The sequence below is a fragment of the Fusarium verticillioides genome, chromosome 10 (assembly GCF_000149555.1).
Source record: "Fusarium verticillioides 7600 chromosome 10, whole genome shotgun sequence".
Lineage (NCBI taxonomy): Eukaryota > Fungi > Ascomycota > Sordariomycetes > Hypocreales > Nectriaceae > Fusarium > Fusarium verticillioides.
This window is the reverse complement of record NC_031684.1, coordinates 641,217-653,793: the sequence shown is the minus strand read 5'-3', so window position 1 is coordinate 653,793 and position 12,577 is coordinate 641,217. Positions and strand designations below refer to the sequence as shown.

The window sequence follows — 12,577 nt, the reverse complement described above, 5'->3', positions numbered from 1 at the left end:
AAGGAAATGCAGGAATTTTAAAGAATCGTTACATCAGGGCCCATCGCCATGGACTTTGTTGCTTGCGACATCAATTAGCAATATGCGGATCCAATGTCGTGATCGTTTCGGAAAAGTCACCACGACAACTACGGGGCGAGCTTGGCTTAAGCTTAGAAACAAGTTTATATACAATGTACTCATGTTTATATATCACTAAATACAGAAAATTAATGATTAGTCTGCTGATTACTCAATCCTTTAGCCCATAACAGTTTCCAGATCTTGTTTGCTCTTCTGTAGAGTAAGTCAACAGCCAATGAGACCTGAAGCGAGATTCACCATCGGCCAACTTTTATCAGGGACTGAAGTTTGCCGATTTATCGGCAAATCCTGGTGCGAACAACGAAAGATAGGCTGGACTGGACAAAGCCCGGTGGTGTCTTTATCACCCAGTGCTGCTGTATTCAAGGAGCAAGAAAAGATCAGTTCTCAATATAGATAATAAAAATAAACTTATCAAAAGGTATCCTGAGTCTACAATAAGCTTATCTTAAACTTATGCTGAGTTGCCAAAGTCTTTTTATCACTTAGGCTCAAGGTCCTGAGTTGTCTTTCCCTCTCCTAGCACGTCATGGACGACCGAGACCCATAGACTATTATTTCAGATAAGCATTAAGTATTTGATGCTTGGTCATTATCTATACATTACTTTTGTTCATTCTTGCTCCCCTCATCCTCCTGCTTGTTCCATCCGGGAATCAGTTCATTATCAGCCTCTCCCTCGTCATCGCTCGCATCCCTGTTCTTCCTGACTCTCCTCGCCGCTCGTCGTCCGACGACCGGAAGTTTCTCCACACCAAGATCCTTCGCCGACTGCGGTAGCATTTTGGGGTCGAGAAGTCCTGCTTGGACTAAAACGCTAGCTTGATCCCAGTAAACATGCTCCTGGTACAGTCTCCCACCTCTGACTGCGACAATGCTCACCATGAGGATCTCAATCTTCTTATTTGTAGGTGGTACTCCAGGGAGCATCCACTGGACTTGCTCCGTATGCTTGAACTGGACGTGCATTTCGTCAACAACGCGATCAACGCCGATGGTGCGCGACAAGAGTGTGATCCTTAGTGAAGGTGGAGTTGTGAACGATTCTGAATAGAAGCGCTTCAGTTCAGCGGCGCCAGTTGCACCGGTTAGGGTCGGCATGTAAGTGACATGAGGGGTCTTGTGTGTGGTGAAGGTCGACAATGCTTGACCGAGGTTCTTCGAGAAGAATTTGCCTGCCGAAAGTCAGTCCTGCTCAATGATGTCCCGTCGCGAAGTGTGGGAGACTTACTCTGCAGGTTATGTTCCAGAACAAGCTCTAGATCCGGGTTGATGCCAAACACCTTCCTAGCCGCAGCTAAGCTTCGACTCCAAGCCAGCTCCGCCGAAACACCATCATACTCATCGAGATCATGCTCAGCAAAGCCAGGCTCAGCTTCATATGTGTAACTAGGATATGCAAGGTCAAGTTTTCCGCCCGTACCCATGCCGCTCTGAATCTTGGTTCGTCTCACGCGTTTCTTGCCTTGGATGCCTACCATTTGAGATTGCTTGACAACACCGACTTCTTCGCCTGCCGCGAGATGCACAAGGGCGCTGATGCTGCTGGGAAATCTCCCGTTGGTGTCCGGGATGCGAGTTGGGTAGTAGGCGATGAGAAGGCCGAGCTTGAATTCGGGGTTGTTGTCGAGAATGTGAAAGTGCTCAAGACAAACAGCTGCAGCGTCGTCATATGCTTTTATCTATTAGCATTGATTCAATAGTCTGGGGAACGCATTGACTTACCGACAATTCCAAACTTCTCACAAGGACCCAAGTTTTCCCTGCTCAACGACTTGATCTTCTTTAGATATCCATCACCGCAGCTCTCCATTGAGATGTACTCAACATCAAAACCCTCATCTCTCCACTCAGCGAGAGTGACCTCGTCAAAATCGTCATTTTCACCGGTTATGTACAGTTTTGGGGGATTGCGCGGGAAATCACCCGAGAGAAAGTTCTGGTCTCTGTGATTGGTCCTGTTGTCTGAAAGGATCTGGACGTTGCGCCCCTCAGCCTCTGGGACGGCAGATTTGATGAGGTTTGGAATGTTGATGTTCATGTTGGCAATTATTTGATATCATAATTCACAAAAAGCGAGAGCTTAGAGGATGAGAATAACCTGATATATTCTTGTCCACTTCCAACTTCCAAGTTTCAGATCAATCGGTTGACCCTGTTTGAGCGTGATGATGATGTCAGAACAGTACGTGTTGCGGCTGACTCATCGGATACAGCATTCTGATTTGGTCATGTCCAATGGAAGTCTTAAATACCCTGCAGTCCCTGATCTTTCGTTACTTGTCGAACATTGGAATATTGAAAAAGAATGGTACTAGCAATGAGCCAACTAGGGACTGTCATCTTACTTTGATCTACTTGTCCACTATACCGGGATCTAAGGACGGCTATCCACGATTCATCTTTCGTCCGTGTCGTAGGCATCCTTCCTAGCCTTACAGTTACCCCCAGACATGAAGCCCTATGTTATTCACGTTGGAATTGGATATTATCTCTTGGTTTGTTTCCGACTATCGGGCCACCCAGCCATATTAAAACACTTAGCTTATTGTTTCAACCGGTCATGCTTAGTGTTGATAAGAAATCTGACAGCGTCAGCACGACCCGGATAAATCACCAGTGCTTACAACATTTGTAGCTTAGGACTGTACGGGCGAGACATCTCAAGACCAGCATCAAGAAGTCGTACTACTGTATTAAATTTTAGCTGACCACTGCTCAGTTATCCTCCGGGAGTCTAGCCTGGCGAATGCGGAGGTTAGTGCGAGTGCGAATGCGGCGCTGCAAATAACGTAATACTTCAATGCAGCCGGATTACATGGTGTGATACCCAGAAGAACATTGGCAGGTTACTTTCACATTACTTAAGATGCTCTGTAAACCCACAAAGCTCGGAAATGACGCTAAGGAATTGTTGAGAGGCTCCGAGCGATTATGGGTGACACCAGAATGGATCTCCAAGAGCCAATGTCAGTATAACTCAACATGCAAGAAGATACAGACTCCTGACTACAACATAGACACGAGGATGACACTAAACCTCCGGTGAACGCTCCTTTAGAGGCTGTACATAAGGAGAAGTCGAATCCGCCGGCGGATCTCGAGGCAGGTGTCCGTCGAGACGATACTGTTGAGGAAGAATTAGTACAGGAGGAGGATACTTATCTTCATGGATTGCCATTAGTACTGATGACACTTTCGCTGATGGTTGGCGTATTGATGATCGCTCTGGATAATAGCATCATTGGCAAGAATCCATCTCCGTTTCTCGGACTCCTGCTGACTACTTGAAGCTACTGCTATCCCAAAAATTACGAGCAAGTTCGATAGCCTTGGTGACGTTGGTAAGTTAGACCCATCCATGCGAGCAGGTTCACCTAATGATAGTCTTCCGGTAGCATGGTATGCATCGGCCTATCTCCTCACCCAAATGTCTTTCCAGCCAACTTTCGGCAAGATCTATACCTTCTTCAACCTGAAATGGGTATACTTGATCTCTTCAATCATCTTCGAAGGGGGCTCTATTCTTTGTGCTGCAGCACCGAGTTCAGCAGCCTTTATAATCGGCAGAGCCATTGCTGGACTCGGTGCAGCAGGTATCTTCTGCGGCGCCATGATCATCATTTCCAAGATTGTGGAGATGAGGAAAAGACCGTTATTGCTGGCCATAATCTCTAGTATGTATGGCATAGCGTCTGTCATCGGTCCTTCACTTGGTGGTGTATTCACTCACTCTAAGCAACTTACTTGGAGATTCTGTTTCTGGATCAACTTGCGTGAGTTTCCCCTACAAAAAATCTATCTCTGCTCATTAATGGTGAAGCTCTGGGTGCTGTGATGGCTCTCATCATCTGTTTCTACTATCCCATCTCACTCGGTGAAGCTCCAGATAGCGACCATACCCTCAAGGAAAAGATACTCGGCCTCGGCCTCAAAAGCGCAGTGATCCTTGCAGGAGCTCTTGTATGCCTCTTCCTTGCTCTTCAATGGGGAGGCACCAAATATCCTTGGTCCGATTCACGTGTATGGGGCTGTTTGGTTGGCTTTGGTCTTCTTCTGACGCTTCTCGTGCATATACAAATCTGCCAAGGAGAAGCGTAAGTCCCCTTCTCGTCTCAGGCGCCCTTCTTGTCTGACGTCGTCGTCGCTGACTCATTAGTGCATTGATCCGCCCTCGCATCATCTCACAGAGATCCGTATTCCTCGGATGCTTGTTCTCTGCGCTCTATCAGGGAGCTATGACCACGCAGAGTTACCATCTGCCGTTCTATTTCCAGGCTGTCAAGGGAGTGGACCCCCAAACATCTGGTGTTGACATTCTCCCCCATGGGGTCACCGTCACGATAGCCACTCTTATTACCGGCTCTATTATCACTTGGCTGGGATACTACGTACCGTTCATGTGGGCCGGCTCAGCCATCTTCACAACCGGTGCAGGTCTGCTGTACACGATCTCACAGAACACCCCAACGGCGAGATGGTTCGGCTACGAAGTTCTAGCCGGAGCAGGATTCGGTATAGCGATCCAAATCCCCATCTTTGCCGTACAGGTCGCATTGGGAGCAGGTGACATTCCCCTGGGAACAGTGCTGATCATCCTATCCCAAGCCCTAGGGGGTTCAGTGGGTCTGTCCATGTCCCAAAACGTCTTCCAGAACTCTCTCCGCCAGAGGCTAAAGACAATAGCCGGCATTGACATAGAAGCCGTTATCGCTGCGGGTGGGACTGATTTGGAACATGTCGTGTCGGCTGACTCCCTCGCCTACGTCAGAGATGCGTTTAGGTACGGTATCTCAAATGCCTTCCTTGTATCCACGGCACTTGGCAGCGTCGCCTTTTTGGCAAGTATCGGAATGGAGAGAAGGAGAATCAAGTCAAAGAAGGAAGGAGGTGAATAACAGACCTCGTGGTCGACCCTTGAAGGCGATGAAGAGGGTGTATAGCGACGGCTATATAGCCGAGCGGGGAAGGATAGTATGAGGCCGATATCAACCATGATGCATAGATAGCACGCATCTCGAGCCTATCTTGATTGAATCACATGTTTACTCGGCATTTCTATTGAGAGAATAGCATTGTTTCGTTTCTTTCACCGTTTTCGGTAGAGAATTGATTCAGCTGATCTTCATCTCCCCCTGTTGCATCGTTCGGATGATATTCCCTTTTTGCTATACAAACTCCGTAGAGTGACATTTCCGCAGATCTGATTGGGCAATTGACAACTAAAATCAAGGTTTCGTTCAGAATTCCATGCGCTCTTCACGGCACTGTCGCACATGACCTTATAATTCGGAGATAGTGTACGAACTGGATGCTAGATTCGGTGAGATAAGGTTGATCATACTATACTGGCTCCTAGTCGACTTGTATAGTATAAGACCGCACGGCCTTTCGATGTTTCTATCTTCTCTAGTCGAGGCTCAATTGATACGAAAATGACTCTCGCAAAGGTTGCTTTCACCCTGGCCAATTTGGCGGCCGTGGGTTCAGCTGCGAAGAATGTCGCGGATGGGTTTGTTGCTGCACCATACTATCCCGCTCCTTATGGAGGATGGGATGAAGGCTGGGCAGATAGCTATGCTAGAGCTAAGAAGATGGTCGACTCTATGACTTTGGCAGAAAAGACTAATATCACAGCCGGCACCGGTCTCTTTATGGGTAAGAATCATCGCAAGAGAAGAGGAACGCCTGCTAACAGCTACTAGGGTACGATCCTTTATGTTTCACACGACTACGTATACTGACATAGCAGGCCTTGCAATGGTAACACCGGATCAGCTCACCGTGTTGGCTTCCCTCAACTCTGTCTCAACGACGCCGCCAATGGTGTTCGACTGGCCGACAACGTAACTGCTTTCCCAGATGGAATCACAGCCGGTGCAACCTTCGACAAGAAGCTCATGTATGAACGCGGTGTGGCAATCGGAAAGGAAGCGCGAGGTAAGGGCGTGAACGTCTGGCTTGGTCCGTCGGTTGGTCCTATCGGACGTAAGCCAAAGGGCGGACGCAACTGGGAGGGCTTTGGAGCAGACCCATCGCTGCAAGGTATTGGCGCGCGAGAGACTATTAAGGGTGTTCAGGAGCAGGGAGTCATTGCTACAGTCAAGCATCTTATTGGAAATGAGCAGGAGATGTATCGACGACAGACAACTGATCTTGTATCACCTGCATACTCGGCAAACATTGGTGAGATTATTCCTCGTCGTTGACTTTACGTGGCTAACCATCATAGATGATCGAACTATGCATGAGCTGTATCTCTGGCCCTTTGCGGAGGCAGTGAAAGTTGGAGTTGGAGCGACGATGACAGCTTATAACCGAGTTAGTTTATCTAACACTTCTTACTCACCATGGCTGACAAGTATAGGTCAACGGTACTATATCCAGCGAGCACTCATATCTCATCAACGCCTTGTTAAAGGAAGAGCTCGGCTTCCAAGGCTTCGTCATGACAGACTGGCTCTCCCAAATCACCGGTGTCCAATCAGCCATTGCGGGAATGGACATGAGCATGCCTGGTGACACCATCATCCCTCTCTTTGGCAATTCTCTATGGATGTACGAGCTAACGCGCTCGGCACTCAATGGCTCCGTTCCCATGTCACGGTTGAATGATATGGCTACTCGTATCGTGGCAACCTGGTACCAGTTCGAACAAGACAAGGACTTCCCTTCTGTCAACTTTGACACCAACACCTACAACAGAGTCGGTCCTCTGTATCCAGCAGCATGGCCTAATTCACCCTCGGGAGTTGTCAACCAGTTTGTTCAAGTTCAAGACGACCATGACGAGGTTGCTCGACAAATCGCCCAAGACGCCATCACTCTCCTCAAGAACGACGACAAGCTTCTTCCACTGAGCACCAAGAGCTCACTGAAGGTCTTTGGCACTGGCGCGCAAACCAACCCTGATGGCGCCAATGCCTGTGTCGATCGAAGCTGCAACAAGGGCACACTAGGTCAAGGTTGGGGATCGGGTACAGTTGACTATATGTATCTTGATGACCCCATCGGCGCTATCAAGAAGGCGGCTGCAGACGTGACGTTCTACAACACTGACAAGTTCCCATCTGTTCCGAGCCCTTCTGACGACGATGTCGCAATTGTCTTTGTTACTTCTGACGCGGGTGAGAACCAGTACACGGTCGAGGGCAACAATGGTGACCGGAATGCCGACAAATTGAACGTTTGGCATAACGGCGATGCACTCATCAAAGCTGCCGCCGCCAAGTACAAGAATGTTGTCGTTGTCATTCACACTGTCGGGCCAGTCCTCGTCGACCAATGGATTGATCTTCCATCAGTCAAGTCTGTCTTGGTCGCTCATCTTCCAGGACAAGAAGCTGGAAAGTCTCTCACCAACATCTTGTTTGGCGACGCGTCACCCTGCGGCCACTTACCTTATTCAATCACCAAGAAGGAGGACGATATGCCTGAAAGTGTCACCAAGCTCATTGATTCTGGCTTTATTGATGCACCGCAGGATACTTATAGTGAAGGACTATTTATCGACTACCGCTGGCTCAACAAGGAAAAGATTCGACCTCGCTACGCATTCGGCCATGGACTCAGCTACACCAACTTCACGTACACGAACGCGACCATCAAGAGAAGCATACAGCTAAGCCAATACCCTCCCAAGCGACCCGCAAAAGGAAAGGTTCTGGACTATTCGCAAGACATTCCAGACTACAAAGAAGCGGTTAAACCCAGCAGCTTTAAAACCATCTGGCGCTACCTATACTCTTGGCTCTCCGAATCCGACGCAAAGTCTGCGGCCGCCAAAGCCGAGACATCGAAATACCCTTACCCAGACGGCTACTCCACCGCGCAGAAGACGGCTCTCCCCAAGGCGGGCGGTGTTTCAGGCGGCAACCCTGCTCTCTGGGACGAAGCTTATACTCTGAGCGTAGTGGTGACTAACGCAGGTTCCAAATTCTCCGGCAAAGCTTCTGTGCAGGCCTACGTGCAATTTCCGAGCGTTGCCGGATACGAGACACCCGTCATCCAGCTGCGCGACTTTGAGAAGACCAAGGTTTTGGAGCCTGGCTCAAGTGAGACGGTGCAATTGACCTTGACCAGGAAGGACCTGAGCGTCTGGGATGTCAAGGCTCAGGACTGGCTTGTCCTTGATGGGGAGTTTAAGATTTGGCTGGGGTCTGCGAGCGATAAATTGGACGCTGTCTGCTTCACAGACGATTTGGGCTGTGAGCACGACGTCAAGGGACCAGTATCATACGATCCGTAGATATCCCGCATCAATCTGAGGAGGAACCGAGGTTGCAGCCGGGGATTGATTAGTCTAGCTCTGATCTGTCAAAAACGCCATGGGCGATCTTCATCTTTTGACCAGGCTGTGCTGCAGCTGAATAGGGGAAAGCTTTACGATTTGACCAATAGCGAATATCCCCTGCACCGAGATTCTGAATTGTGCATCTTCCGCCCACTTGCCGCGATACTTTTAATGTAAACTCTGCGCACAGTTTCAGGTTGGACTAGAAATCTATTTTAGTGGAATTACCCTGTCGTCATCGCTGTTGAGATAACACAAAAATATGGAACTTTTTGAAACGCAGATTTCTCGCGCTTAGGTAACAGAGAGTCCACATCTTGCGAATGCCGTCTTTTGGTTGGGAGTAGATTCAGTGGGGATTGTCTCAAATCTGGCTGCTAATTTGCGGATCAAGGAGCTAATGAGAGAGACTAAGCAACTTACCTGCCGATCGGGAGCAAAAGTCAAGATTGAGCCCCTGTGATCCAAAGCGCCACCTCCACTTGTTTATGTGATCGTGTCGTGAAATGGCCCGTAGTGCGGAATTTCTGGTAGACGGCGCCGGAATGGAAATTAAGTGGCGGCTGCCTCTCTCGTTTCTGTTTCTGAGGAGCAAAGGACGTCAGATGCAACGTCGACCCTTGTAGGATTGTCCTCCATTCTCCCGGGATCCTTGGGCCAATCCTCCCCGCCTTAACCGGCGCGTCGGGCTAACTTTTTCACTCTCTTTTTTTGGGGGTGAGACAAGAAGAGGGAGGATTAATTCCGCTGACCATTCAGGCTCCCCTCGTGATGAGATCCTCGAGCTAGCAAATCAACGGTCTCTTAGTGCCTCTCGTTAGACCGATCACCAGGGCCAGGGGTACTCTGCTGTGGGGTACGCCATTGGGACCATCTTCTCTTGGGGCGAGAACGTGCAAGTGTTTGCTTGGCCAGTCTCGTTACCCAAAATAAGAATTCTTTGCGCCACGAGCAGGGTCTATACGAACCGACTTGCATTCGATCTGCACGTCGCTTCAGTCATTGATCGATTTCATATGTAATATTGCAGCCTCAAAAGTTGGTTGCAGCAATCCGTAAGCACCAAAGGTTCCCCCTCACTCACTGTCACTGTCACTGCCACTGCCACTGTCACTGCAGCGGTGAACTTGGAGAACAGGGGGAGATGTATAAGCACGGCGGCTTAAATCACTCAATCAGTCAGGATCTTTGAGTTTTTCCCATGCACGTGAGCTCTCTTCTCTCTGTCTCACGTCATCTATCCCGCACACGTGTATACGAACTCCTCTGAGCATCGCCAGTCAGTCCCAGTCACAGTCGCAGCCGCAGTCAGATCAGGGCCAGACCCAAGGCAGACCCGGCCCGGGCAGCCCAACCCAACACAACACACTAACCTCCAAGTACCTACCCCAACACAATAAATGACGATGTACTTACACTTGGCCTTTGTGGCTGCATCTTACTGACATCCACTGATTGGTCTCGCTGTTTCAGCTTACAGGGGTCTCACTGCACATACGCACATTAGCCTGCCGCAAGGGACTTGCTGTATTCGGGGCTAACGAGGTCAATCTCGTGGTGTGAATTATCGAGATGGCAGTTCCCTCTCTGGCCTCTTGAAACTAAACTTGGTGTACAGCACACACAGCCCAACAGTCAGTCAGTTGAGTTTGCTTCTGATCGTCCAAGCTTCGGCGCCTCAACTGAACGGACCAATGTAACTTGGAGTTCCCGGCACCCGATGACTTTTTCCGCCTGTGCGTCTTTGTTCAGCCCGTCCCTTCATAAAATGTTCAACTCTGTTTTTTTCTGACCCGTCCTGTCCATGTTTAGTAACGCCCGAACAGACAGAATGGGTGTGCACACTGCATCGGGCTGCATATTGTGCACGTCTACTGCATGTACCTATCTAGGGGCGTCGTAAATAAAAACGAAGTCAATAAATATGCATCGTCTGTCTCCTAGCCCTTTTCTTCTCCCTCTCCAGCCCGCTCGTTCACTCACTCCCTCTCGTTTCTTCTCTCTTTTTGCCACTCTTGGTTTAGGCTTGTGACTGTCGCTTATCTTTCACCCAAGATGAAGTCTTTCTACTCCTTGGCCTTGTGCCTTGGTGCCTTCTTCAATGCAGCCACTGCCATTCCACCAGAGGAGCAGGGACAACAGCCGGGAAAGTTCGCTGCTGCTCCCCCCGTTGGCTCAAACCCCATTGACCGCAAGGGATGGACTGTCAAGTGTTCCAGCCAGGCTTCAAACTTCCCCTGTGGTAGAGCCATCGATGGTGACAAGAACACCTTCTGGCAGACTCCCTATGGCACAACCAACACGCCTCCTCCTCACACCATCACCATTGACATGAAGCAGACTCAGTATGTCAGTGGTCTCCAGATTACACCTCGCCAAGACGGCAACACCCGTAACTGGATTGGTCGACATGAAGTCTACCTTAGCTCTGACGGCACCAACTGGGGAAAGCCCGTTGCCTTTGGAACATACTGGGGAGACAAGTACCCCTGGATCACGAACTTTGAGACTCAGCCTGCTCGCTATCTTCGCTTTGTTGCCCTTTCTAACGTGAACTCCGACTATCCCTGGATTGCTATTGCCGACTTTCAAGTCTACAACGCTCTCAAGTACAATCCCCCTGTTAAGGGTCTTGGAAAATGGGGTCCTACTCTTGACTTCCCCGTCATCCCCGTCGCTGGTGCCGTTGAGCCTGTCTCAGGAAAGGTCGTCATCTGGTCTGCTTACCGATATGATGCTTTCCAAGGCACCACTCCTCGGGGTGGCTTCACTCTCACTTCTATCTGGGACCCCAAGACCAACGTCATCTCCAACCGCAATGTTTCCAACAACCATCACGACATGTTCTGCCCTGGTATTTCCATGGACGGTGAGGGACAGATTGTCGTCACTGGTGGTAACGATGCGAAGAAGACTACCATTCTCATGCCTGATGGCAACTGGGTTCCTGGCCCTGACATGCAGATTGCTCGTGGTTACCAATCATCTGCTACTTGCTCTGACGGCCGTGTTTTCACCATCGGTGGCTCATGGAGCGGTCCCCGTGGCGGCAAGAACGGTGAAATCTACGACCCCAAGGCCAAGACCTGGACCTCCCTTCCCAAGTGCCTCGTCGGCCCTATGCTCACCAAGGACAAGGAGGGTGTCTACAAGTCTGACAACCACGCTTGGCTCTTTGGCTGGAAGAAGAACAGTGTTTTCCAGGCTGGACCCAGCACAGCCATGAACTGGTACTACACCACCAAGGGCACTCAGGGTGACACCAAGGCTGCTGGTACTCGACGAAAGAACGGCAGAATTGATCCTGATTCCATGAACGGCAATGTTGCCATGTTCGATGCCCTTAAGGGCAAGATTCTCACCTTTGGCGGTGCTACCAGCTACCAACAAGCTCCTGCCACTGCTAACGCTCATGTTCTCACCATTGACCAGCCCGGTGCCATCGCCCAGACTGCTCTCGTTGGGAACAACGGTGCTGGTATTCACGCCCGTGTCTTCGCTACCTCTGTCATCCTCCCTGACGGAAACGTCTTCATCACTGGTGGCCAATCTTACTCCAACCCTTTCACCGACACCAACGCTCAGCTCGAGCCCGAGATGTTCATTTCCTCCTCCAACACATTCGCTAAGCAACAATCCAACACCATTCCCCGCACGTATCACAGTATGTCTCTGCTGCTGCCAGATGCTACTGTTTTCAACGGTGGCGGTGGTCTCTGCGGTAGCTGCAAGAGCAACCACTTTGACGCTCAGATCTTTACCCCTCAGTACCTCCTTGATGGCAACGGTAACCTTGCTACCCGCCCCAAGATCACTGCTGTTTCGGCTACTACTGCCAAGGTCGGCAGCACCATCACTGTCACTGCCAACAGCGCCATCAAGAGCGCTTCTCTTATCCGATACGGAACTGCGACACATGTTGTCAACACTGACCAGCGCCGCATTCCTTTGGCCCTGACTGGTGCTGGTACTAACAAGTACTCTTTCAAGATTCCCAATGACTCTGGTATTGCCCTCCCCGGCTACTGGATGCTCTTCGTCCTCAACAACGCTGGTGTTCCTAGCGTTGCTAGCACCATTAAGGTCACTGTCTGATCAAACGTCTACATTGCGATAAAATGATTTTTTTGCGTTTATAATACTAGCGAGGATAGTACAAGTATCCTGATTCATTATGTATATACTTTGATACCAATTGCA

At 49.7% G+C, this 12,577-nt stretch overlaps 4 protein-coding genes across 5 annotated transcripts; 3 read left to right on the top strand and 1 right to left on the bottom strand.

The window, feature by feature from the left end:
• Window positions 1–151: 151 nt before the first annotated feature.
• On the bottom strand, window positions 152–2,222 carry FVEG_08888 (hypothetical protein). 2 transcript variants are annotated; one of them, XM_018897770.1, is made up of 4 exons: window positions 1,810–2,222; window positions 1,316–1,759; window positions 687–1,259; window positions 152–635 (listed from the first exon to the last, which is right to left on the bottom strand). In XM_018897770.1, the coding sequence occupies exons 1-3, from the start codon at window positions 2,123–2,125 to the stop codon at window positions 688–690; spliced, it is 1,332 nt and encodes a 443-aa protein (XP_018755515.1). In that variant the 5' UTR covers window positions 2,126–2,222; the 3' UTR covers window positions 152–635; window position 687. The 2 variants fall into 2 exon arrangements, with proteins under 2 accessions (XP_018755515.1, XP_018755514.1); XM_018897769.1 differs by having other exon boundaries at window positions 152–1,259.
• A 796-nt stretch (window positions 2,223–3,018) lies between these two features.
• Window positions 3,019–4,982, top strand: FVEG_08889 (hypothetical protein; the record flags this gene model as incomplete). The annotated part of the gene is made up of 6 exons (XM_018897771.1): window positions 3,019–3,053; window positions 3,105–3,331; window positions 3,378–3,428; window positions 3,483–3,860; window positions 3,908–4,181; window positions 4,244–4,982. 6 exons carry the CDS (start codon window positions 3,019–3,021, stop codon window positions 4,980–4,982), a joined length of 1,704 nt encoding a protein of 567 aa, XP_018755516.1.
• A 1,002-nt stretch (window positions 4,983–5,984) lies between these two features.
• FVEG_08890 (beta-glucosidase) lies at window positions 5,985–8,385 on the top strand (the record flags this gene model as incomplete). Its single annotated transcript, XM_018897772.1, has 3 exons — window positions 5,985–6,270; window positions 6,317–6,405; window positions 6,452–8,385. 3 exons carry the CDS (start codon window positions 5,985–5,987, stop codon window positions 8,330–8,332), a joined length of 2,256 nt encoding a protein of 751 aa, XP_018755517.1. The 3' UTR covers window positions 8,333–8,385.
• Window positions 8,386–10,432: 2,047 nt separating this feature from the next.
• FVEG_08891 (sialidase-1) lies at window positions 10,433–12,472 on the top strand (the record flags this gene model as incomplete). The annotated part of the gene is made up of 1 exon (XM_018897773.1): window positions 10,433–12,472. One exon carries the CDS (start codon window positions 10,433–10,435, stop codon window positions 12,470–12,472), a length of 2,040 nt encoding a protein of 679 aa, XP_018755518.1.
• Between the last annotated feature and the right edge of the window lie 105 nt (window positions 12,473–12,577).